This window comes from Pseudonaja textilis, chromosome 3 (genome assembly GCF_049901715.1).
Source record: "Pseudonaja textilis isolate UNSWEBS1 chromosome 3, rPseTex1.2, whole genome shotgun sequence".
NCBI classification, from domain to species: domain Eukaryota; kingdom Metazoa; phylum Chordata; class Lepidosauria; order Squamata; family Elapidae; genus Pseudonaja; species Pseudonaja textilis.
In genome coordinates this window covers 200383976-200407749 of record NC_141992.1, presented here as the reverse complement: position 1 = coordinate 200407749, position 23774 = coordinate 200383976, and the positions used below count along the sequence as shown (strand labels likewise).

The 23774-nt window shown below is 65.7% G+C and overlaps 4 protein-coding genes across 6 annotated transcripts; 3 read left to right on the top strand and 1 right to left on the bottom strand.

The window, feature by feature from the left end:
- Positions 1 to 1497: 1497 nt before the first annotated feature.
- OPLAH (5-oxoprolinase, ATP-hydrolysing) lies at positions 1498 to 13994 on the bottom strand. 3 transcript variants are annotated; one of them, XM_026721872.2, is made up of 26 exons: positions 13685 to 13994; positions 13291 to 13482; positions 12816 to 12924; positions 12602 to 12725; positions 12074 to 12269; positions 11301 to 11466; positions 11087 to 11225; positions 10791 to 10858; positions 10442 to 10695; positions 10097 to 10209; positions 9678 to 9848; positions 9463 to 9600; positions 9221 to 9359; positions 6935 to 7047; positions 6551 to 6702; positions 6309 to 6469; positions 6105 to 6206; positions 5751 to 5925; positions 5474 to 5658; positions 4913 to 5059; positions 3802 to 3936; positions 3538 to 3687; positions 3090 to 3247; positions 2589 to 2749; positions 2168 to 2265; positions 1498 to 2080 (listed from the first exon to the last, which is right to left on the bottom strand). In XM_026721872.2, exons 1-26 carry the CDS (start codon positions 13856 to 13858, stop codon positions 1919 to 1921), a joined length of 3882 nt encoding a protein of 1293 aa, XP_026577657.2. In that variant the 5' UTR covers positions 13859 to 13994; the 3' UTR covers positions 1498 to 1918. The 3 variants fall into 3 exon arrangements, with proteins under 3 accessions (XP_026577657.2, XP_087788022.1, XP_026577658.2); XM_087931896.1 differs by lacking the exons at positions 1498 to 2080; positions 2168 to 2265 and adding an exon at positions 2880 to 2935; XM_026721873.2 differs by lacking the exons at positions 1498 to 2080; positions 2168 to 2265 and having other exon boundaries at positions 2607 to 2935.
- Positions 13995 to 14078: 84 nt separating this feature from the next.
- Positions 14079 to 15158, top strand: EXOSC4 (exosome component 4). The gene is made up of 3 exons (XM_026721878.2): positions 14079 to 14321; positions 14429 to 14635; positions 14719 to 15158. Exons 1-3 carry the CDS (start codon positions 14151 to 14153, stop codon positions 15076 to 15078), a joined length of 738 nt encoding a protein of 245 aa, XP_026577663.1. The 5' UTR covers positions 14079 to 14150; the 3' UTR covers positions 15079 to 15158.
- Positions 15159 to 15341: 183 nt separating this feature from the next.
- GPAA1 (glycosylphosphatidylinositol anchor attachment 1) lies at positions 15342 to 19923 on the top strand. The gene is made up of 12 exons (XM_087931900.1): positions 15342 to 15499; positions 15587 to 15769; positions 15855 to 15966; positions 16060 to 16210; positions 16293 to 16394; positions 16710 to 16906; positions 17118 to 17314; positions 17396 to 17549; positions 17968 to 18060; positions 18279 to 18475; positions 18586 to 18759; positions 19360 to 19923. Exons 1-12 carry the CDS (start codon positions 15426 to 15428, stop codon positions 19601 to 19603), a joined length of 1878 nt encoding a protein of 625 aa, XP_087788026.1. The 5' UTR covers positions 15342 to 15425; the 3' UTR covers positions 19604 to 19923.
- Positions 19924 to 20955: 1032 nt separating this feature from the next.
- Positions 20956 to 23696, top strand: CYC1 (cytochrome c1). Its single transcript, XM_026721876.2, has 7 exons — positions 20956 to 21188; positions 21814 to 22007; positions 22337 to 22463; positions 22679 to 22836; positions 22938 to 23098; positions 23174 to 23274; positions 23387 to 23696. The coding sequence occupies exons 1-7, from the start codon at positions 21093 to 21095 to the stop codon at positions 23489 to 23491; spliced, it is 942 nt and encodes a 313-aa protein (XP_026577661.1). The 5' UTR covers positions 20956 to 21092; the 3' UTR covers positions 23492 to 23696.
- Positions 23697 to 23774: the final 78 nt, after the last annotated feature.

The following is a 23774-nucleotide window of genomic DNA, read 5'->3' as shown; positions in this document are numbered from 1 at the left end:
TGGTCAGTAGTGGCCCTTGTTGTTTACAGAAGGTCTGAGCGATGTTGCTGCATTTCCTCACCTGATCTGCAGCTTCAGGTCTTTCCCAAAGTCACCCCATTCCCCACCCACCCACCCCGCTCTTTGATGAGGCCTGAGGAGGCCTCGATTCCATCCCTCTGGTTGGCAGCCCTTGTTCCCCGTGCGCAATGTAATCCTGCTCCTGTTTGGGTGGTGCCTGCCCACAAACCACCCCATTAATTGTCAGTCTTGGGTGTGCCCTTCTTGGTGGGAGAGTGCCGGGTGGGGATCCCTTGCTCAGGCAGGAGAGCCTGTATCATTGGAGTCCGGTGGCTGTCCAGTCTCTTCTTAAACGCCTCCACAGTTGGAGCAGCCACAACTTCTGGAAGCAAGCAGTTCCACTGACCATCTCCCAAGTTCCAGGTTGGGTCTTTGATTATTTTCCATCCGTTGCTTCGTTCTGCCTTCTGGTGCTTTGGAGAAGAGCTTGGCCCCCCCGTCTTCTTTGGGGCAGCCCCTCAGATAATGGAAGGCGACTATCAGGTCCCCCCTTCTTTTCACTAGACTGGAGGTACCCAATTCCTGCAATGTTTTAGCCTTCAGTCCCTTAATAATCTTGGTTGCTTTTCTTTGCACTCTTTCCAGAGTCTCAAGGTCGTGCTCAAAACCCTTCAGTTCCTTCACCCACCACGAGCAGTGTGTGTGTGTGTGTGTGTGTCCGCGCGCACGCATATGTATGTCACAGCCCAATCTCCACCTGCCTGGACTAAGCGATGCACTGGGTGGGCTGCCTCTGGATACCCCCTGGAAGCCACAACCATTCACAAGGATGGCAGTCCAGCATCCACAGGACGACGTGCCCCACGGGGCTGCCCATCAGCTTCCAAGGGCAACAGGGCGCAGTCCTTGGCCTATAGACCCAGAGGCCAGGAGAAAACTGCTGCCGGCTTCCAACTTGGGGAAAGCTGTTTCTTCCCCTGCAGGCCCCACGGCTGCCCCTCCGCTCCCCCCGGGGGGACGTTTCCTTCCAGGCTGTCACCATATTGGCCAATCTGCCAACAGCAGTTACCGTGAGGTTTGCCCAGCTCCCCCCCCCCCGGTGCAACTGGTCATCAAAAGACGGGGCTCCTTTGCGCATCTCATGGCCAGGGAGGGCCCTGGGGTCCCACCTCCTGCCCGCTGGGCTCCCCTCAGAGGGAGTGGCAAGCGCCCCAGCCGCCACACAGCCCGTTGGTCTACTGGCCAACACCTAGGTGGCTCCGTTAGTCTCACGCCAGAGAACACCATGCGCCACCTCCCCAAGGGAGGCCCTCTGCCCCTCCGAGTTACACAGGGAGGGGCTGTTGGGCCAGAACACAGTGGGGGAGGGGTGAGAGGCTCTAGTGCAGGAAGGCCTCGGCCTGGGCCTGGGGATGGGGGGAGGGCAGCGGGCAAAAGACCTTGGTGCGCGAGTCGGGTTGTCGTCTCCAGGCACAGAAATGACTTCAGGGACTCCAAGCAGGTTCTAACTTTATTCGTGTGAAGCTACGCTACGCATCTGCCCAGCAGCCTGGAGCCAGGAAGGGGGGCCGCGGGCAAGTGGCGTCTGCAGCAGCTGAGAACAGTGAGCAAAGCAGCCCCCCCCCCCGGCTCCTTCTGGGCTTGAGAGGCGAAAGCAGAAAAAGTGGGGGGAGCAGGGGGCAGCCCCTTTAGAAGAAAGAGCATTTAGGGACCAGTCTAGGAGGGAATCTCTACTTCACCGGCCTCAGAGCACAGAAAGGAAGGATGCTGGTCTCTGCTGCCCCCTTGTGGTGAGAGGTGAAACTGCCCCGCCACCTTCTCCTCCCCCCATCTTTCCAGCCGGTCCTTCTGGGCAAGATCCCCCCTGCTGCTTGGCCAGTGGCCGCCCTCTTGCCCCCCCCTCCCCCCAGGGGCTGGTTCAGGGCCCCTCAATCGTCTCCTGTGACCGGCTGTAGTAGTAGAAGCTGCCCCGCTCCCGGAAGAGCGGGGCCCGGGGCCTGGCCTCCTCTGGCCCTTTGGCCGAGCGTTGGGGCGGCCGTCCGAAGCCCCCTCCGCCTGGGCTCCGCAGGCAGAAGATGTCCTAGGGGAGAAGAGAGGGAGGACCCGTCAGAAGGTGGCTTCCGGGCAAAGCAGCAGGGCAGGGAGACGCTCCAGGACCCCTCCTCACCCCAGGGTGCACTTCCACAGACATCTTTCCGCCCAGGTTCATGGTCCGTCCGTTGGGCTGGATCAGCAGGTTCAGGCCAGGGGCACCAGCCTCTCCACCTGTGCGGAAGGGGACAAGGGCCCATCTGGGGGGTGAGGGGAGAGGCTGCACAAGCCACCCCCAGCCCTCCCCTCTTCTCCCTTCCAGCTGCCCCTCTGCCCCCCCCCCCACCGTGGCCTCCCCACCAACAGAGGCTGGACGGACGGAGACATCCTGGGGCTGCCCCACTGAGCAGCGAAGGCCCAGCCGGGTCCCTCCAACCCTGGGATTCTAGGAGTTTAGCCCACAACCACAGGGGCGCCCCCCCCCCCCAGGACAGGCAGCGGAAGAGCCGCACTGCCACGCTGGGACCCCGCCAGCCAGTGAGCGCCAGAAGCCCCACCTTGCAGTCCATAGGGCTGGAAAGCCCGGCGCTCGCTCAGCACGGACAGGACCATCTCCTCCCGGAACTGCAGCTCTCGCCGGACCCCGTCCCCTCCCCGGAACAGCCCAGCGCCCCCTGTATTGGGCGCCAGCTGGAACGTTCTCAGGACCACGGGATACCTGGGGGGAGGAGAAGGAGAAGTGGGGCCTGCCATCCGCTGCCAAGCTCCTCCTGCACAACAGACTGAGAGGACGTGCAGCCAACACACACACACACACACACACAACACACAAACACATCACGGCTTGCCTTGGGGCGAGAACACCCAGTTGTGTGATCACCGAGGGGGGGGGAACGGCAGAGGTCTAGGAAAAGGAGTACCCAGAGTGAGCCAGTTAGCCAGGCAAGAACCCCTCCACTCAGCCCCCCATGTTCCTTGAAGCCCTGCGGGATGAGGCGGCGCATCACCCAGGACTGGGTGCCAACAGTGCCCCCCCTTCAGGTTCCGTCTGCACCCACCGTTTTTCCAGGATCTCCGGATCCGTGATGCGGGTGTTGGTCATGTGGCTGTGGACCCCGCTGCGGCCGTGCCAGTCAGGCCCTGCCCCGGCCCCCCCGGCCACCGTCTCGTAGTAGCCGATGTGCTCGTTGCCAAAGGTGACGTTGTTCATACAGCCCTGGAGGATGGGGAAGGGGATGGAAATCGGCCCCCTGGCCAGCCACAAAAGCCCCCCACCCACAGCAGGGCGGAGAAGGCAGGCCCCGCTCTGGAGGAAGGAGGCCCCTGGTCTCAGAGACGGTGGAAACGTCCCCAGGGTCTCCCCAAGCCAGGGCCTGTGGACAGCCCGGCTCTCACCAGGTTCACAGGACCAAAGAATTTCCTGGCCCAGTGCTCGGAAGCTGCGTGACCCCCTCCCCAAGCCAAGGGTCTGAGACCCCCAGCCTGGCCTCTCTGCGCTCCCCTCACCTGCGACGCGGCACAGACTTCAAACGCCCGGAAGATGACATCCACCACCCTCTGAGAGGTCAGCACGTTGCCCCCCACCACGCCAGCATCCAGGGAGGGGTGAAGGATGGAGCTCTCGGGGACCACGATGCGCACGGGGGTCAGGCAGCCCTGCGAGGAAGCAGAGGGGGCACTTCAGGCTGTTCTGATCCAGGGAGTCCCCCTCCGGACTTCTGCTGGACCACCCCCACCAGTTCTTCTGAGGGCTGGCCCCTCCCTCTGCACCTGGTTGAGGGGGATGTCCTCGCCCACCATGCAGCGCAAGCAGTAGATCAAGGCGGAGAGGGTGATGGCACGGGGCGCGTTCCAGTTCCCGTACACCTCCTGGCCGGTCCCCGTGAAGTCAAAGAGTGCAGTGCCCTGGGGGGAGGAGAGACTCCATTAGCCCCCACCCCGTTGAGGTAATTCCTCGTCAGGAGAATGAGCGCATACAGGGAGACATATTTGAGAGAAGTGTTTGAATAATACACACACAGCACACAGATACACTCTACAGTAAATGTAGGTTTTTGCTTCCAGAAAGGTTTAAGTGTAGTCCAAAATAAGCAACCCAAAGTCACTCACAAGTAAATCAGTCAGTTTTCAATCCAGGGATAATCCAAATATCAAAGTCCAACGTCAAAAGCAGTTCAGTATCAGACTTACATCAAATTCCAGTAATATCAGTCAATTAGAAGAAATGGAGCAACGGCAATACTTTCCAACAGAAGGAAACAGAGACTTACTCACACTCTTTTCTGAGACTAAGGTGAAACAAACCAGGTTTCTGGCTCCATCTTATGGCCATTTGAGTAACCACACCCAATGGCAGTTTTTAGCATGCTCTTAAAGAGACAGTTTTAAAATGTCTATCCTGGCTTATATATTTCTAACCCAAATACCTGTTAGGTAACTTATATTCCTAACATCCCCCCATCCAAGTTCACTGATGCTCTCAATCTTGAGATTGGCTCAACCCCCAGGGCATTCAGGTAGCAGCCATGGCAGCTGCAGCCATTGTAACCCCTGGAGAGCAGTGGCCGTTTTGTTGCCTGTGTTCCCCCCAAAACACCCCTCCTCAGGAGAAGTCCCGGGGCTTCTGCTCAGCTCCTTCCCAGAGTTCCCCAACCGTAGGTGGGCAAGCGTGGCGTGTGCAGCCCCATTTGCATGAGCAGCAGGGACATGTGCCCGCCGCTCGCACGAACGGAAGGCGCACACATGCGCTCCCCTCTGCTCCTGCCAATAGGGACGGGTGTGCTCAAGGGCCACTGGTGGGCCACGGCCTGAGGGTTGGGAACCCCTGGAGTCGACAACCACAAAGGCCCCTCCCAGCTGCAGGATTCCGTGACACGCTCACCTCCTGCGGGTCCACGGTCACCCGGAGACAAATTGGGGTGCCATCGTCCATGAAGTCCTTGGCCTCCACCTGCAGGGGTCGGTCCACGTGCCCACGGCGTGAGGCAAACTTCCTCAGCATCGTTCGGACGGCGACCTCCGCGTTGGCCTGAGGGCAGAGCCGAGATGGCAGGGACTTGGGTGGCAGAACCTTCCCCACCCTCCCAGGGAGGGCACCCCAGGTTGGCCCCACACTGCTGCCCCCACCCGTGGGGCCCCGGCATTCTTCAGAGGAAGCACCTGAGACTGCCCCCTCCAGTGTGGGGCAGGCCGGCCGCAGGGGAATATGGGGGGGGCACTGACCCCCCCCCCCCTTTCCACTCGACCCACTGATGCTGAAGGGGGAAGGCCTCTGAACGCTCCGGGGGGGGGAGGAGAGATGTTGATTCCAACCACAGCAGATCAACTCGCCCCCCTCCAGCCCCCTCTTGGCTCTCCTCTGGCCACGCAATGGGGCAGGCCTCCTCGGAAAGCCTCCAAGCGGGAGGCCAGCCCTGGGGTCAAGCGGGAGACCCTTCCTCACCTGAATGTGGCCCATGTACGCCTGCACCACGCCCAGCCCGTACTGCCCAATCAGCTCGTTCACCAACTGGATCCCCCTCTGGTTGGCGGCCACCTGGGCGCGCAGGTCCGACAGGTTGTCTTGGAGGCTGCGGGTGCCGCTGCAGCCGGGCAGTTGCCCAGGGGCCAGCAGGGCCGCAGTGACGGCTGCAAGGGAAGAGGCTCCGCGGTGGCAGGTGGGATGGAGGGCGCAGCCCCCCCCCGGCTGGAGAACCAAAGCCCCCTCCCCTCCGACCCACCTTCCTCCTGGAAGACGCCCTCCTGCACCAGCTTGAAGGAGATGAAGATGGCCCCCTCCTCCTGGAGGGAGTGGGAGTGGGGGGGCATGGAGCCCGGGGTGATCCCCCCAATGTCAGCATGGTGGCCCCGGCTGGCCACAAAGAAGATGGCCCTGGGCTCCTTCTCCCAGAAGACCTGGAACGAGTAGGGGCCACTCCGCAAGGGGGCTGGGAAGCGGGGAGGGGGCTGCAGGCCAGGGGCAACTCCCCACCCCCACCCCACGACTCCCCCCTTCTGCAGAAGCCTGGGGCCCACCCCAGGGAAAGCTCCGCCTCCCCCTTGGCTGCCCCTGTGGAAGCGGGGGCCCCACTTACGGGGGTGATGACCGTCAGGTCAGGCAGGTGGCTGCCCCCTGCGCAGGGGTGGTTGCTCAGGATCACATCCCCCTGGCGAAGGTCGGGGCCCAGGTGCTGGATCTGCCCGGGCAGAAGGGAAGGAAGGGGTGGGTGGGAGGAAAGGCCCTGAGGGAGGTCCGGGTGCAGCCCCCCTCCCCTCCCCCACCCCCAGGCGGCGCCTACCTGGAACTGCACCGTCTCCTGCATGGCGCCCAGGTGGACGGGGATGTGGGGGGCGTTGGAGACCAGCCCCCCATTGGGGCCGAAGAGGGCGCAGGAGAAGTCCAGCCTCTCCTTGATGTTGGTGGAGATGGCCGTGCGCTGCAGGACCCGGCCCATCTGCTCTGCTCGGGGAGAGAGGCGGCTGTTCTCTGGGGGGCCCGTCCTGCCCACGGGAGGGGGGCCACTCACGCCCTCACGCTTACCTGCAATGCTCATGAAGCGGTGGGAGAAGATGGACAGCTGGACGGGGTCAAGCTCCGGCCCAATGGGACGGACGGCCCCGGAGCCCACCGTGATGGAGACGTCGCCCAGGGCCGTCACGAAAGCTGTGCAGCCGGGCTCCACCAGGATGGTGCTGCAGGAGCGACGAGGGGCCCTTCAGTGGGTCCCAGAGCCCGTTTCCCCCGCCCCTCCCCCGGGCCCACAGTTGTCGGCACTGAGCATCGTCCGAGCACCCGGGAAGCTGCAAGCCGACTGGGAAGAGCCGGGCTTTTATTGGCTCCCTGAGTCCGTCGCTTCTTTCCTGCTCTGGCAAGATTTGGACCCTGCCCCCCCCACCTGCCCCTCCCCCTGCAGCCCCTCCTCACCTGTTCTTGTCCACCAGGATGCTGGGGCCGGGGACGGCGTGGCCGTGGAAGAGGTTCTCCAGCAGGTAGACGGGGGTGTCCTGGTAGCCCCCCTCAAAGTAACAGCGGGTCACCTGTAGGTGGGGAGCGGCTAATCACACAGAAGACCCCCAGCGGGTGCAGCTTCGTTGGCCGCCTTTGCCCAGCCCCCAGCTCCCCTTGCAGGGTCCCCTCCCCCCGCCACTGCACCCGACTGGCACCGTTTGGAAGCTGGTCTCTGAAGCTGCCCCTCCCCCGGGGCCCAGAAATCCTGGGAAGGGGAGGAACCAAGGAGAAGTCCCTTCCCCTCTCGAGGTCGCTGGGGCTTTGCTCCCTGGTTAGGATGGGCACGAGGGTGCAGCCTCCAAGGAAGGGACCGGCAGCAGAAAGGAAGCCCGGAAGGAGACAAAACGGCTAAAAGAACTTCCTGGCTCGGCAGGAGCACGAAGGCAGGGCGAGAGGCACCTGGCAGCCCTGAACGCCTTCAGCTGACGCCCCCGGCCTGGCTCAGTCGGAGCCCCTCCCCACTGCTGAAGTGGGGAGGACAAGGCACCCTCTGGAGGAGAAGCTGCTGCGTGGCCGGAGCCAGCAGGGAGCTGCCAATGCACTCCAGAGAGGGCGAAGTCCACCTCCTCCTGGCCCCAGGGAAAGTCTCCCTCGACTGCCCCCCAGCCCCTCCCCCGCAGGCCCTTCTGAGCCAGGGCGCTCAAGGCAGGCCAGGGGAAAGCACCGGCCTTTGCCCTGATGGGGGCTGGCAGCCCCTGGCAAAGACTCCCGATTGTGAGGTGGCTGGAAGGGGCTGCGCCCGGAGACGCTCGGGGCCTGCTGGAAGCTTTTCCTGGGGGGTGTTGGGGGGACTGGCCCTTGCCACCCTAGCTAGGCCACCTGGCCCGGCTGCGCAGGGAGCAGCGCGGCACAAGCCCTCCCGCAGAGGGGCACCGAGGCGCTCGTGCCGGGTCCAGGGTGGAAGGAAGCAGGGCAAAGCAGCAGCAAGTCAGCCGGGACACTGACGGATGACCGACTGGGAAGCGCCCGGGAACACGAGGATGGAGTCTGCGGGTGATGCAGGGAGGGGGAGGGGAGGGGGTGAACTGGGAGGCTCTGGGCAAAGTGGGAGAAGAGGCAGAAGGAACCTCGAGGGGGCAAGCGCAAAGCCCTTCCCTTGGGAAACCTCAAAGGCACCAAGACCGGGAGGTCGGGAGGAGGGGGGGCTGGACACGGAAGTGCCGCCTCTCCCTTATCCGGGCCAGGTCAGGGGGAGAATTCACGGGGGAACGGGATGGGACTGGGAGGCGTCAGGGGCAAAAGGGGGTCAGGCTGCCAAAGAAGACGATGGCCAGACACCCTCAGAGCACGGCTGAAGGGGCAACACTGTCAGCCTCGCTTGGCGACCTGCCCCCCAAAACCTCATCGCGCTGCAAACGGAAGGTGAGCCAAAGCGGCCAGGCTGTGGCAGAAGCCGCAGCAGAGGCCCTGGAGGGGGCCGAGAGCAGCCCCCTTCCTCGACCCCAGGCAGAGAAGCGCTCATCCCGGGCCCCCGGGAAGAGGAGGCGCTGGCCCCTGAGCCCAGGGCAGAGCATCGGGGGGCCCAGGCCTTCCCCAGAAGCCAGGCGCAGAAACTGGGGGTGGAAGAGGGTTTGGGCAGCTCTTCCTAACGGTCAGAGCAGCTGAGCAAGAGAGGGGGGCCCTCCCGCTGCTAGGAGTTCCTCCAGTGGTGGCTGGAGTAGATGATCTCCAGAGTCCCTCCAAACACTCCCAGCCCACCGCTCTTTGCACTTTCCACCCTTCCCATCGTGCCCAGGGATCGCCCAGCTGAAAGGGAACGGCAAGAGGAGCAAGAGAGGGAAGGGGGGGCATTTACTTCTTGAGTTCCCCCAAGGAGCGCTACTGCCCCTCCCGTCTGGGATTCTGGAGGGGAGGCGAGAGAGGCAGGCAGAGCAAAGGCTGCGTTCCCACGGCGGCCCTCTTGGCTCCTTTGGACTGTCCGGGTTGGGAGGCCCTGCCGGGGGGGAAGGGGGCTTCCGCTGGCAGCATCGTGCAAGTGGGGAAACACAGCCCCGAAAGCAGCAAGACCCTCCCCAGTGGGCCAATGCCAGGCCCGGGCGGCTTCCCAGGAGACGCCTGGCCTTCACCCAGGAGCCATTCAGCCTCCGCTTTCAGGGGAGGCCCCGGGGGGGTGGGGGGGACTGCCAGGGCCCAGAAGGCCAAGGCTAAAGGTCAACGGCAGCTCCGGTAGGGAAGCCCAGCCTGGAGTCGGGGGGGCCGTACCATTTCTAGGCTGGGGGTCTCTTTGCAGACCGGCTGAGGCTCTTCCTGGCCCATCCCAGAGCAGGCCGTGCCCCTCACCCGCACATCGTCCACCAGGATGGCTCGCGTGGGGATGGTGAAGCCGAATTCCTGCCGGTACCTGGGTGGGAGGGCAGGCTCAGCGCTGAGACCCCCTCTGGCTCCCCAGAGGGAGCAGAAACCCCGCAAGCCCAGTTCCCGGGGGGGGGAGGGGCGCCACTGACCTATTGGCAAAGGCTGTGGCAAAGTCTCCGTGGCTGCAGGAGCCGGCGTGGGCCGGGTAGCCCCTGGCCGAGCACATGAGGGCGCAGTCTGTCCGCTCGTAGCGCAGGTGCAGGAAGGCCTCGGTGGTGATCTGGGACCTGGGGGCAGAGGGGGCTTCACCTCTTCCGCCCTGCAGGCCACAGCCCCCGCCCGCCCCCCGCCCCTCGGGCCCCACCTGGCAAAGCCCTGGGCCTCCAAGGCGCGCACACACGTCTCCTCCAGGGCAGCTGTCCGCCGGTCCAGCTGGGCGAAGGAGGCTGCCTCGTAGACCAGCGAGCACGGCTCCTGGGCCTCGTGGACGATGTCCGCCAGGGCCATCCCGTAGGCCGACAAGACGCCACTGTGCCTGCGGGGGGGGGAGACCCTGGAGAACAACAGGCAAAAACCCTCCCCTTTTGACCGGGCACCCGCCAGGCCCCACGCCCCGCACAGGAGGGCAATGCTGACCAAGAACCCCTTCCGTGGGACAGGGGCACCTGCGTGGCACCACCCCGTGCTGGCAGAAGGAGAGGCCTGCTTGGCAAATGCAGCCCCAGGCAGCAGCAGGCCTTCCGGGGAAGCCTCTTCCCTCACCGCACGGCCCCGGGAACCTACTTGTGAATGAAGACGGTGCTCATGCCCAGCGCCCGGGCGATGGCACAGGCGTGCTGGCCCCCGGCCCCTCCGAAGCAGGCCAGGACGTGGCGAGAGGTGTCATGGCCCCGGGCCTAACGAGAGAAGGGAGGGAGGGACAGCACCGTTGGGGCAGGCCCACTCTGAGGCGATTGGGGGGCAGGACCAGCCACCCGCGGCCCCTGGCCTGCTTGGGGGTCGCTAGTTCCCAGCGCTCTCTGGCTCCCAGGGCGGAGAGCTGCTGCTCAAAGGGGCCGCCTCTGCCCACCCTGGTCATGGCCTCCGTCTGGGGCCCAGATCAAGGACGCAACCGACGAGGAGCGGTACCTGCGTCAGCGCCCGAATGGGCCTGCACATGGCTTCGTTGGCCACCTGGATGAAGCCCATGGCCACCTCCTCAACGCTGAGGTCGGGCCGGGCTTCCCCAGAGGCCTTCACTTCGGCCACCAGGGCCTGGAAGGCCTGCAGGGAGGCCTGGAGCGAGAGCGGCTGCTTCTCGTCAGGCCCGAAAATGTGAGGAAAGTGGCTGGGCAGAAGGCGGCCCAGGCAGAGGTTGGCGTCCGTCACGGTGAGCGGCCCCCCTGGGAGAGAGGAAGACGGTGCCCATCACTGATCTGCTGCCCAGCCCCCCCCACCGTCCCCCCTTGCCCAGAGTGATGCCATGCGGCTCCCTCACCCTTCCTGTAGCAGGCGGGGCCCGGAAACGCCCCTGCGGACTCTGGTCCCACCACGAAGAGCCCGGACCTGTGGGGGGAAAGTAGGGGAGGGGGATTCACAAGCATCCAGCAGCCCCTCCCCTCCCCAACTCAAGAGGCGTTGAAGGGGCCAAAGGGCAGCTGGTGGCCGGTTCCTGCTCGCGGGGCCAGAGGCTGCCCTTCACCCGTCCCCACTCAAAGGAAGGCGAAGGACAAATTGCCCGGAGCTCAGGGGCCTCCCTGGGGCCAGAGAGGGGAGCCGAGGCAGGACGCTCACCTGAAGAAGAGGCGGGAGCCGCCCCCGGCAGCCACCGTGTTGATGTCCAGCTGCGGCACCTGGATGCTGATTCCGGCAGTGGTGGCCTCAAAGACGTGCTCGTACTCTCCGGCGTAGCGGCTCACGTCAGTGGAGGTCCCTGTAAGAGGACTGGGTGAGCCCCCCTCCCCTGCTTTGGACAGGGCCACGGAGCCCCTCTGCTCCCGCCACGCACCTCCCATGTCGAAGCCGATGACTGGACGCTCTTCCGTGCGATGGTAGCTGGTGACCGCGTAGCCCACGACTCCGCCAGCAGGGCCTGAGAGGATGGCCCGAGAGCCACTGAAAGCCTCCATGGGAGTCAGGCCTCCGTCCGAGCGCATGAATGCAACCGGCACGCCCTGTGGGGAGAGGGAAAGGCCGGAGGGACCGAGGGGCGGGTGGTTGGGCAAACACTGTGCCAGATCCCGTGGGGCCCTGTGCCCCTCCAAAGCCCTTTGGGGTCCAGTGTGCTAAGAGCCTGAGGCCCCCGGCCAAACTCCCTGAGCCCCAAGGCAACCCCTCCTCTGCTTTGAAGGCCAGTGGACCCCCAAGGCAAGTGGGACCCTTCCCTCCCCAGCCTCATCCATGAGCAGCCAGCAGAGCAGCCAAACTCCTCCCCAAGCCAAGAGGGGCTACTCAGAAATGTGCTGACTGCCCGGCTCCTAGGCCAGAGATTGGAGGGCAGCCGAGAGGCAGCGACTGCACGCCTGGTGCACAACTCCCATCCTGTGCGTGGCAGCACACCACTGTGAGACAGAGTCCCATTCAATGCATAATAGTTCACAAAGCTCAACCTCTGCGCTTGAGTAACGTGCACCAACAACTATCTTCTGCCTTAACACAACAATGCGGGGCACTCGAAACAGCAGCCGATGAGCAAGCGGAGCCTGGGTCACCCAGACAGACTGAAACCCCTGGAGTTCGGGCCAATGCGTCCCCCTTCCCCCTCCTCCTCCTCCTCCTCACCTGGAGCTCTGAAGCAAAGCCGTCCCGGAAGCTCTGCAGGTAGCGGAGGATGCAAGGAGTCAGGTAGGCGTCTATGCAGGCTGTGTAGCCACGGGGCACCACACGCACCATGGGCATCACCTCGGAGGACAGCGAGACCTGCCGGAAGCCCAGCTCCCGGGCCAAGGTGCCCACCTGCTGCTCGTGGCCGGGCCACCTGTCAGAGACACCCCAGGCTGACCTCCACAGGCCTCCGCTCTGGGCCAGCCGGCATGGACTGTGGGGGAGAAGGGGCCCCCTTGCCAGGTGGCATGCTCAGCCCTGCCCACCGAAGGGAGATCTGGACACCCCCCCAGCCCCTCCCCTCGGCCACCACCAGCCCTCAGCAGGAGACCCAGACCCAACCCTTGGCACCCAGAGGTTGCCTCCCCCAACCGCCTTCTCTCTCGGCTGTGTTTCTCTCTCCGCCTGCCCTGGCGCCAAGGGCACTCCGTCCACGCCCGCACGCCTCCCTGCTGGGGGCTGCCCTGGGGGGGTCAAGGAACTCACAGGTAGGAGTGTAGCAGGACCACGGCCAGACTACGGATGCCCCGCGCCAGCAGCGCCTCCAGCTCCACCCGCAGGGCCAGGAGGTTCACGGGCTGTTCCACCATCACCGTCTCCCCGGTCAAGCCTGGTGGGGGAAGGGGGAGAAGGTCTGCGCTCCAGAGGCTGCATGCAGCTGTCCTCCCCCGCCCCCCCAGGGCCCAGTGGCGGCTCCCACCTGTCACCCGCTGCCCGGAATCCGAGAGCGGGCAGCCGTCCCGATGGAGCAGCAGGCGCTCGTCCACCTCCACCACTGCCTCGTACAGGACCTCTGGCATTCGGACCTCCTGGGGGAGAGCGGTCTTCAGGGCTGCCCCTGCCTGCTTGGGGGGAGCCCAGGCAGGGAAAGCAAGAGAGGCCCCTGCCAGAAAGGACCCCCAGCTTCGGGCACAGGTGGGGCAGACCCAATGGGGGGGGGGCAGGGGCTTCCAGCCCACCAGTTGCCACCACACAGCTGGCTGCCGCAGCTGCCAAACCCAGGTGTAGCAGGGCACCCACCCTTCCTGCTGCTGGGGAAGGTGGTGCCAGCTGGCACAGAGATGAGTCTTCCTGTGTGAGAGACACAGCAGAGCCAGGGTGTGTGTGTGTGTGTGTGTGTGTGTGTGTGTGTGTGTGTGCACGCATGAGTCCCCTTTGCAGTTCACAGCACTGACCAGGTCAAAAATGCTGGGCCGTGCCTGGTTCCCGATGTAGAGCAGGTCCCGGAAGCCCTTGGTGATCAGCAGGGCGAAGCGCTCGCCCTTCCGCTCCAGGAGGGCATTGGTGGCCACCGTGGTGCCCATTCGGATCCACTCGATGCCCATGGTGTTGAGGGGCTGGTCTTTGGGGAAGGGGATCCCGCACTCCTGCAGAAGGGAAGGCTGGACCTCGGCGGGCTGCTGCCTCTCGTTTCTCCCTCCCCCCCCACCTCCCAGTATCGCTGGGTGCAGAAGTGGGGCAGGCCTGCAGCTGCCAGCATCGGCCTCAATCCCGGGGAGCAGAGACCCCCCAACTCCGGGCCTCGCAGGGCACCATCGACGGGCAGGGGACGCGGCCAGCCGCTCTGACCTCCTGCAGGATGCGGCGGATGCCCTCGGTGGGGGCGTCGCGGTAGTTGGCCGGGTCCTCGGAGAGCAGCTTCATCACGCGGATCTTCCCGTCGGGGCAGCGGGCGAAGACGTCGGTGAAGGTGCCGCCGCGGTCGATGGCGAACTGGAACTTGCCCGCCTGCGGGGCAGCCATGGCGAAGGAGGCAGGGCGGGCGGGCCGGCGGGCGGGCGACGAAGCCCAGCGACTCCGGCAGCGGGCGCCTCCCTCCGCTCCAGCCGGTCCCCGTCGGAGGCAGCGCAGCTCTCCGCCTCAGGACCGCTGCAAGAGCTGCCCCGTGTCGAGTCCCGCCCCCCCGCAACGACTTCCCAGCTGCGAGGCGGGCGGAGCGCGGCAGCGCTGCGCGCGCCGAGCAGCGAAGGGGCGGCGCCTCCAGCCACACACCCCCCGTCGGGGCGCGGGGCAGGCCGGGAAGCGCCGGTCGGGCATGGCGGGGCTGGAGCTGCTGTCGGAGCAGGGCTACCGGGTGGACGGGCGGCGCGCCGGCGAGCTCCGGCAGATCCGCGCCCGTATGGGCGTCTTCGCGCAGGCCGACGGCTCCGCCTACCTGGAGCAGGGCAACACCAAGGCGCTGGCCGTCGTCTACGGGCCCCACGAGGTAGGCAGGGGCTGCGCGCCTGGGGGCGCCGGGCGGGCTTGGGCCGGGAAGGGGGGCTAAGGCGGTTCCCCTCCCTCCCTGCCTGCCTGCCTCTCTCCGCCCGGCAGGTGCGGGGCTCCCGGAGCAAGGCGCCGCCGGACCAGGCGCTGGTCAACTGCCAGTTCAGCATGGCCACCTTCAGCACGGGCGAGCGCAAGCGGCGGCCCCACGGCGACCGCAAGTCCAGCGAGATGACGCTGCACCTGAAGCAGACCTTCGAGGCCGCCATCCTCACGCGGCTCTTCCCGCGCTCCCAGATCGACATCTACGTGCAGGTGGGGCTCGGGGGCGGCCGGGCGGGCGGGCAGGCAGACGGGCGGTCTGGCTGGGGCGCTGACCGCCGCTCGGCCGCCCTCAGATCTTGCAGGCGGACGGCGGCAACTACTGCGCCTCGGTGAACGCCGCCACCCTCGCCGTGATCGACGCCGGGATCCCGCTGCGCGACTACGTGTGCGCCAGTTCCGCGGGCTTCGTGGAGGAGACGGCGCTGGCCGACCTGAACTACATGGAGGAGGCGGCCGGGGGGCCGCAGGTGGCGCTGGCGCTGCTGCCCAAGGCCGACCAGATCGCCCTGCTGGAGATGAACGGCCGGCTGCACGAGGAGCACCTGGAGCGCATCGCCGAGGCCGCCCGCAAGGCCTGCCGGGACGTCCACGCCGTGCTGGACCAGGTGGTGCGCGAGCACCTGCGCGAAGGGGCCGCCCTGCCCGGGACCTGAGCGGGGCCGCCCGGGACTCTGGCCCCGCTTTCCGTGCCTGTTTTCCCACGTCCCCCCTAATAAAGGTCTGCCATTCCCAAGCGCCCGTGCAGTTCTTCGCAAGCCGGACGGCCAAGGGGGAGCGCGGGGGGGCTTCATCCGCCACGCAGAATTCGGGGGCCGACCGAGCGACGCCGGAGCTCCGGCCGCGCAGTTCCGGGACAAACGCGGTGACAGGCCGGCTGCGCGCTCGGGGCTGGGACGCTCCTCCCCGGCGGCGGGCGGAGCGTGCGCGTCTTCCGGGGCGGCGCCTCTTCCTCTTCCTCCTCCTCCTCGGCCGCTGCCGCTGCTTCTGCCGGCCGGGCGCCATGGGGCTGCTGTCGGACCCGCACTGGCGCCGCGCGCTCTCCCGGCTGCTGCTCCGCCTGCACGCGCCGCTCTGGTGGGGCCGGGCGCGGGGCCGGGCGGGGGCCGGGCGGGGGCGCGGGGCCGCCCGGCTGAGCCGCTCTCCTCTCCCTCTCGCCCGCAGCGCGCTGAGCTTCGTGGCCGGGCTGGGCTGGTTCCTGGGCCTGGCCTTCCAGCCGCTGGCGCCGCGCGCCTCCATGTCCGAGAACGCCATGGGCTCCACCATGGTGGAGGAGCGCTTCGCCCGCGGGGACCGCGCCCTGGCCCTCGCCCGCGAGTTCGCCGCCCAGCGCAAGAAGGCCGGCGGGTGAGTCGGGGGGCGCCGGGCGGTGGTGGAGGGCGCGGGCGCCGGGCGATGGTGGCGCCGGGGCCCAACGCTGCTCTCCCCGCAGGGCGCTGCCGGCAGCCTGGCTGGAGAAGAGCCTGCGGGCGCTGGGCCTGGAGGTCTTCGCGCAGAGCTTCTCCCGGACGCTGCCCTTCCCGGACGAGGCGCGCGAGAGATACGTACGCGCGGGGCGGGGGCGCGGGCGGCTGGGCCGGGCGGGGGGCGGCGATGCCCAAGCGGTTCCCCTCCCCTCCTCTCTTCTCCCCGCGCAGACCGTGAAGGGGACCAACGTCTACGGGATCCTGCGGGCCCCGCGCGCAGCCAGCACCGAGTCGCTGGTGCTGAGCGTGCCCTGCAGCGACGGGCAGCAGCGGAACAGCCAGGCGGTGGGGCTGATGCTGGCCCTGGCCGCGCATTTCCGCGGTGAGTCGGGCGGGGAGGGCGGGGGGGCAGTCGGAGGGCGAGGGGGCCGGTGCTGAGCTGCCCCTCCCGCCCTCCCGTGCAGGCCAGATCTACTGGGCCAAGGACATCATCTTCCTGGTCAACGAACACGACCTGATCGGCATGGAGGCCTGGCTGGAGGCTTACCACGACGTCAACGTCACAGGTAGGGGCTCCGATGGGCGCTCGCTTCTCCCCCCCCTTGTGCTCCTGGGCCCCCGGGCTCCCCTTTGGGGGCTCTGCTCTGCCACACCTGCCATGGCCCTCCTGCTTTCAGCCAAGGCTTCCCTTAAAAGGAGCAGGACTTTTACTCCTCCTCAGGGCGGCAGAGCCGGCCTTAGGCACCTTTGCACCCTCCGAAGGCCCAACCCTGGCTTCTGGCGGAGTCTGGGGGGGGAGGGATAAGTGCAGCCACTAGGGAATATTATCGGCTGGCCGCTCTCTGACGAAGGCGCCCACGCAACCGCTGGGCCCTCTGCAGAGACGCATTCGTCGGGGACCTTCGGCCGAGCAGGAGCCATCCAGGCCGCCATCTCTCTGGAGCTGAGCAGTGACGTCATCACCAGCTTTGACGTGGCCGTGGAGGGGCTGAACGGGCAGCTGCCCAACCTGGACCTGGTCAACCTCTTCTACTCCTTCTGCCAGAAGAACGGGCTGCTGTGCACCATCCAGGGCAAGGTACGCGGGAGGCCGCCCGGAGGGGAGAGCCTCTCGGCCATCGGCTCCCCCAGGCCGGAGCAGGTGCCTCGAGTCAGGCTCGGGCACTGCTTGAGCAGGCAGGTGGTCAGGCGGTCGGCAGGATCCCTCCGCGGTTGGGGTGGGGGTGTCCCTCCTTCGCCCGAGCTCTCAGGGCCAACGACCCGGCTGAAAGCCTCCTCTGCCCCCGCAGCTGCAGCGCTCCGACTGGGACTCCCTGCCGGGCTACCTGCACTCCCTGCAGACGCTGCTGCTGATGGTGCTCAAGCAGGGCTCGGGCCACCCCCAGGGGGACCACGGCCTCTTCCTCCGCTACCACATCGAGGCCATCACCATCCGTGGCATCAACAGCTTCCGCCAGTACAAGTTCGACATGGGCGTGATGGGCGTGTGAGTGTCTGAGTGGGCTGAGATCCGACCAGGGGCCGCCGGGGACGGGAAGCCGCAAGCCTCTGTCCGCTCCTCCCCCAGGACCTTCGAGGGCATCTTCCGGAAGCTGAACAACCTGCTGGAGCGGCTGCACCAGTCCTACTTCTTCTACCTGCTGCCTTCGCTCTCCCGCTTCGTCTCCATCGGGCTCTACATGCCGGCCTTCGGCTTCCTCCTCCTCATCCTCGTCCTCAAGATATCCTCCTCCGGTGGAGGCAGCCAGCCAGGCCAGCAGGAGGCCCTGCTCACGGGGGGAAGGGGCGGCCTTCCTGGAGGCGTGTCTGCTTTGGGGAGGGCTGTTGGGGGCGGGGGGGCTCCTGCCTGAAAGTGGGGCGCTGGAGGAGCTCCCAGCTGAGTCCTTCAGGGCCATCTGCCAAGCAAGAAGGGCGGAGTCTGGGTGGTGGGAGGGGGAGGGGCCTGTTCTCTGCCCATCCAGGAGGGAGGAGCTCTCATTCCCCAGCACGCGAGGGGGGCGAGAGAGACGCCCAGGGCTGGTCCAGAGCGGGCAGTGAGGGGCTCCTTCCACCCAGACACCGTCAGGGGGCACTCCGGCCGTCTTGTTTGGGGCTCTCCTGTGCCGTGCCTGTTTTCCTGGACTCCCTCCCTCCCTCAACGCCCTGGACCTGTGGGTGAAGCTGAGCAGTTTCGACACTGACGGGGGCCAACTCTGCGATGGGGACCAGGCTTCGAATCCTGCTCCTGTGGAGGTGGGTTAGCCCCGGAGAAGGCGGGTCTTGTGCTCGTGGCAGCAGCCTCTCTCTCCGGGCATAAGAGTTAGGCCGTGGGTTCGGTCTGCTGTCCAGCCCTCCAGCCTTTTTGGGGTGGGGGGACACCAGCCAGCTCTGACTCCGCTGTTCCTTTGCTTCGGGGGGGTGGGGGTGCAGCGGGGCATCCCCACAACTCCCGCCGTCCTCCTCTGGGACAGGATCCGAGGCCCAGCGTGCTGACCCTGATCCCCCCGCTGCTCATCTGCCACGCCACGGGCCTCGCGCTGTACTTTGTGCCCGTCTGGGGGCAGCAGGTAGCCACGGAGCACTTCCCGGTCTCTGAGTCGGAGGCGGTGGTGCTCACCAGCATCGGGATCTACGTGGCCGGGCTGGCCTTGCCCCACAACACACACAGGTAACGGAGGGGGGGGGAGCCAGGGGTTGCACCCAGGTCTGAAGGGGAGGAGCAGGAAGGCGGCTCTCCGGGAGATTCTGCCTGGACGAACCGGCCTTCCCGCCCTGTAGAGTCTTGATGGGCTCCGGGAGCAACCAGGGCTGGATGATGCTGAAGCTGTTCGCGCTGCTCTACCTGGCCATGCAGCTGAGCTGCGTCGCCCTCATCAACTTCTCCCTGGGCTTCCTGCTGACGGTCACCATGGTGCCCATGGCCGCGGTTGTGCAACCCACGGGCCCAGGTACGTCCCGGGGGGCAGCAGCGGCACTGCAGGGGCTCCGAGGCAACAGCGGGGGGGCACACAGTCACAGGGCGGTGGGGCTGCTTCCCTACCCCAGTGGGCGAAAGGGAAGTTTTTGAGCCAAGGCCAGGGGACCCTCTCCAGGCACCAGAGGCTGGCATTGAGGAGGCCCGTGGTGTCACAAGCCTGAATCCTGTTGGGCGACCCTCACCCCAAAGCTCAAAGTCCAGAACGGTTGTGCCCTAAGGCAGGGACAGGAGCGGAGCCATTTCCTGTTCTTCCTGGTTCCTGGACAAAGAAATCGTTAGCCAGAACCTTTGCACACCGGGTCCATTGCAGTTCAACGGGAAAGAGGGGGGCTCTTGCAGTGGGGGTGTGTGTGTGCCAGGCCGGCCACAATTTGCCCCCAACAATTTAAGCTTGGAAAGGAGGCCAGGCGCTCCAGCCCAACCGATCGGCCACCTGGGCAGCGCAGGAGGAGGAGGCGGCGGCGGCTTGTGCCTGCCTCTCTGCGTGATCCTCTGGAGAGCCGGCAGGTGCCTCGCAGGAGGGAGGGGCAGCTCGGGCCAGGTGGGCCTGATCGGGAGCCCCTTCTCCCTGGCAGGTACCTGTATGCGGGGCTGCTGCTGCTGGTCACCCCGGCTGTCACTCTCCTCCTGTGCATCTTCCTGTACCAAGAGCTGATGGAGTACCCCATTTCGCCCCTGGAGGGCTGGCAGCGCTTCCTCCAGGTGATTGCCGAGGGGCTGCTGGACCACTACCTCTACGGCTCCATCGTCTTCCCCTTCGTGGCCATCTTCGTGTACCCCTGCTGGCTCCTCTTCTGGAACGTGCTCTTCTGGAAGTAGCGAGACAGCCTCTGAAGTGGACTGTGGGGGGCAGCCTGGACCCCCCCTCCTCCTGCACTGCAGCTGCTGCTGCCCAGAGAGCTCTCCAAGGAGCCCAGAAGGTGGCAGTTGCCACGCGCGCAGCGTTGAACGTCCGGCTGGCTGCAGGCTGGGGCCTCCCTCTGCTTGGCTAGGGGCACAGAGGGCCATGGGCCCCCCGATTCTCTTGGCCTTTGCTGTGGTTGCAAAAGCCAGACTGGAGGGCTGGGAGGGAGGCAGGAGCTGTGGTTTGCCTGGAAACAATTTCAGCAAAATAAAAAGACTTTGGATGTTGTGGTGCAGAGTGGATTTGTGTGTACGCCTCCCACCCACCCCCCACCCCCCGGGTCAATATTTCAGGCACCCACAGTACCTGAATCAATGAAGACTCCAGGCTGTTGCGAAGCTGAGGCTCGAGAGGGTGAAGGCCGGGGCGGTTCGTGGACCGTGAACTCAAAAGAAAGACATTGAACTTGAGCAATGGGCCCTGACCAACAAAGTGAAATTTAACCTGGAGAAAACCAAGATTTTTTTTCACCTCGGCAGGAAAAGCCAAAGAGACCAGTACAGATTAGGGGAAACCTGGCTCCGAAACCAGTAACTCTGAGAGGGACCTGGGAGTCCCAGTGGACGAGCCCTTAACCAGCAGCCAGAAAAGCTAACACGATCCTTTGGCTCCGAGGAACCTTTGGTTGTATAAACAGAGACCCAGAATGAAGATCGCATGAAGTTATTAGCGCTGCTTTATGAATCCCTAGTTAGGGCCGCGCCTGGAGTGCTGCACCCAGTTTTGGTCCCCACATTTACAGAAAAGAGGTTGAGACTTGGGGGTGGGGGAGAGTGCAAAGAAGGGCAACGAAGAGGATTGAAGGCCTGGAGGCTAAAACGCAGGAAGAACGGCTGCGGCTTCAGGAACCGGGCATGGCTGGTTGAAGGAAAAGAACCGGGGCAGGATAGCTGGAGGTTTTTACCGTCTCCTGCTTAGGCAGGAGGAAGGGGGTTGGACTAGATGACCCACAAGGTCCCTTCCAACTCGATTGTAACTGAATATTTTAAGAAGACCGGAAAACCACCTGTCTCGTGGTATAGGGTCTCCTGCTTGAGCAGGGGGCTAGGCTAGAAGACCTCCAAGGCGCCCTTCCAGCTCTCTTCTGATTGGCTGATAGGTTCGGGTTCAGCCCTCCCTCCTGAGAGCCGCCCGCAATCGAACCGGGGCTGGCCGGGATCGCTGAGGACCCGCGAGTAAGCGGAGGGGGGCACCTCTCCAGGATTCGTAGATCTGCCTGCTCCATCCGGGGCGGCCCGAAAGAGCCTCGGGTCACGTGCCCTACGGAAACCGGCGCGTCGCTGCTCTATCCCACCCCAGGCGGCTGGGGCGTCGCTCTGAGGGCCGGAAGCGGCGGGAGCTACGCTCGTACTTCCGCCGCGCGGCACCTTGTGGGAAAGCTGTCTCGCCTCGTCTCCCCCCAAGATGGCTGCGGCGGTGGCGGCGGCGGCGGCGCGGAGCCTGGCGCGTTCCCGGGGGCGCTTCCTGGTCCCGGCCCTGCCCGGCGGCCCCCACCCGCGGGTACGGCGAGGCGGCCCTGGCGACGCGCGCGCCGGTTCTTCCCCCCCGCTCGGGCTCCGGTCGCGTCCCGCCCCAAGGTCACCCCGCGCCCCACCCCGCCGCGGCCCCGGCTCCCCCCCCCCTCCCCGCGGCTGCTGCACTGCGGCGCCCCGAAGGACGCGAGCGGGAGGGAAGTGGCCCGGCTGCCGGGAGGAGCGGGGGGCCGAGGCTGTCCCTTTGCCGGGCGGCCGCGCCGGATTGGCCCCGCGGGGAGTCCGGTGGGGGTCTCGGGCAGGGAGGCTGGAGCGCGGCCAGGCAGCTGAAGGCGCTCCGAGGTGGGTGAGAGGCTGGGAGGCAGGACGAGCCCCCCTCCGCCCGACCGCAGGCCTTTGCAGCCCCCGGGCCCCGTCCCCGTCTGGTGCGGCACCTTGGAGGTCTGAGCGGGGCTTCCGGCTCGCTGGGGAATCCTGGGCGTTGCACGTGATCTCTGCAGGGACTCTGGGGAGGGGGTGGGGGCTGCTCATCCAGGAGGCGGGAGACTCCCGCAAAGGGCTCAGGGGGAAACCTGCGGGGAGCTTCGTGAGGGGGGAGGGAAGGGGCTTCCATTCGGCTTGCGGGCAATTCGCTCAGCGGCCTTTCTTTGCAGGCCAACGTGGCGTCCGTGGCGGGCCTGTCCCGGGGCAGGAGGGTGGCCCTGGGCGCTCTGGGCGCCCTGACGGTCGGCGGGGCAGGGCTGGCCTGGGCCCTCCAGAGAGCTGTGAAGGCCTCGGAATTGGAGCTTCATGCACCCAGCTACCCCTGGAGCCACAATGGCCTCCTGACTTCCCTGGACCACAGCAGGTGGGTGGCATCAATGCCCAACAAGGGTCGCTGGGGCCCCCGCTTGATTTTGCTTTGCCCCCTCTGGACAGGGAGCAGCTGCCAGGCTTCCTCTGTCCGTGTCCCGTCCTTCAGCTGGCTCCCCTCCCTTTGCTGCTCCTGCCCCCGTCTTCTGCCTCCTTCCTCCGGCATTGGGCACACTGGGCTCATTCAGAGGGATCCTAGTCTTGGGCAGTGCCACCCCCCCCCCCACACCCCAGTCTGCTTCCTGCCATGGTTTCAATACCTGGCTCACAAGTAAGGACTGCCTTGTGAGGCTCGCGGCCTGAAGGAAACGTTTGTGTCCACAGCGTCCGACGTGGCTACCAGGTGTACAAGCAGGTGTGCTCCGCTTGCCACAGCATGGAGTACCTGGCCTTTCGCAACCTTGTGGGTGCTACGCACACTGAAGAGGAAGCCAAGGCGCTGGCTGCGGAGGTAAGCAAAGCGTGCAGCTGGTTCGGGCGTCCTGGGCTCCGCTCTGGGCTGCCTCGCCTGGTTCTTGCCTCCAAGAGGCTGCCTGCAGGGCTGGTGGCCGCGTCACGCTGCTGGTTAGCTTGAGGTGGGGATGGATGCAGGTGGGCCAAAATAGCTTTCCCATCTTTGGGGAAAGGTGGAGGTTTGTCAAGCGAGGCTGGCCTCTCGCCCTTTAGGTGGAGGTGCAGGATGGACCCAATGAGAACGGCGAGATGTACATGCGGCCTGGCAAGCTGTCCGATCACTTCCCCAACCCTTACCCCAACGCTGAAGCAGCGCGGGCGGCGAACAACGGGGCCCTGCCTCCTGACCTCAGCCTCATTCTCAAAGCCAGGTAATCCTGCCTGAGGCGGGGGCCTGGGCACGTGGTGGCTGGCATTGCCAAGCAGAGGAGACGGTTGGAGAAGCTGGGCCCTCACTGCCCTTCCCTTTCAGGCATGGGGGCGAGGACTACGTCTACTCCCTTCTCACTGGCTACTGCGACCCCCCTGCGGGCGTGACAATGCGAGAGGGGCTTTATTACAACCCCTACTTCCCCGGACAAGCAATAGCCATGGCTCCTCCCATCTACAACGACATTCTGGAATACGATGACGGTGAGTGGGCTTGAGGGTGGACGCAGGCCTCTTCCTGGGCTTGGCTGGAGATCACCCGGGTCTGCTCCTTTACAGGCACGCCCGCCACCATGTCGCAGGTTGCCAAGGACGTCTGCACCTTCTTGCGATGGGCAGGAGAACCGGAATTGGATGACCGCAAGCGGCTAGGCCTCAAGGTGCGTGTTCTCCGCTGGTTGTGGCCTGGGTAGGCCAGGGGCAGCAGGGAAGGCGGCTGCAGGGTGGTGCCTCGGGGCAACTCTTGTGACAGCGGCTCCTCTCTTCACCCAGGTAATACTAATTGCATCCGCGGCAATACCCTTCCTGTTCTTTATGTCAAGGCACAAGTTTTCAGTTTCGCTGAGCAGGAAAATGTTCTACCAGCGTCGTGACTGACCTCTGGATGAGGTAGACCGGCCTCCAGTGCCAGAGCGCTGATGGCGCTTCGTCCTTCGTGCAGCTGGGCGGGGGGTGGGCCGCTTCCCCCAAACGCGTCGGCTGCTATTTAATGTCTCTCGCCATTCGTCCAGCCGCTCTCTCAGCTTTGGCAAGAGGACCCTGGGGTGAGGGGCGGCAGGCCCCCAATAAACGTGTTTCTTCAGCCAGGCGTTAGTTGCTTTCTTGAGGCGCCCAGGATCCCTCCACCCCCTTGCAATCCTTCCTCGGCCCCCCAAAGAAC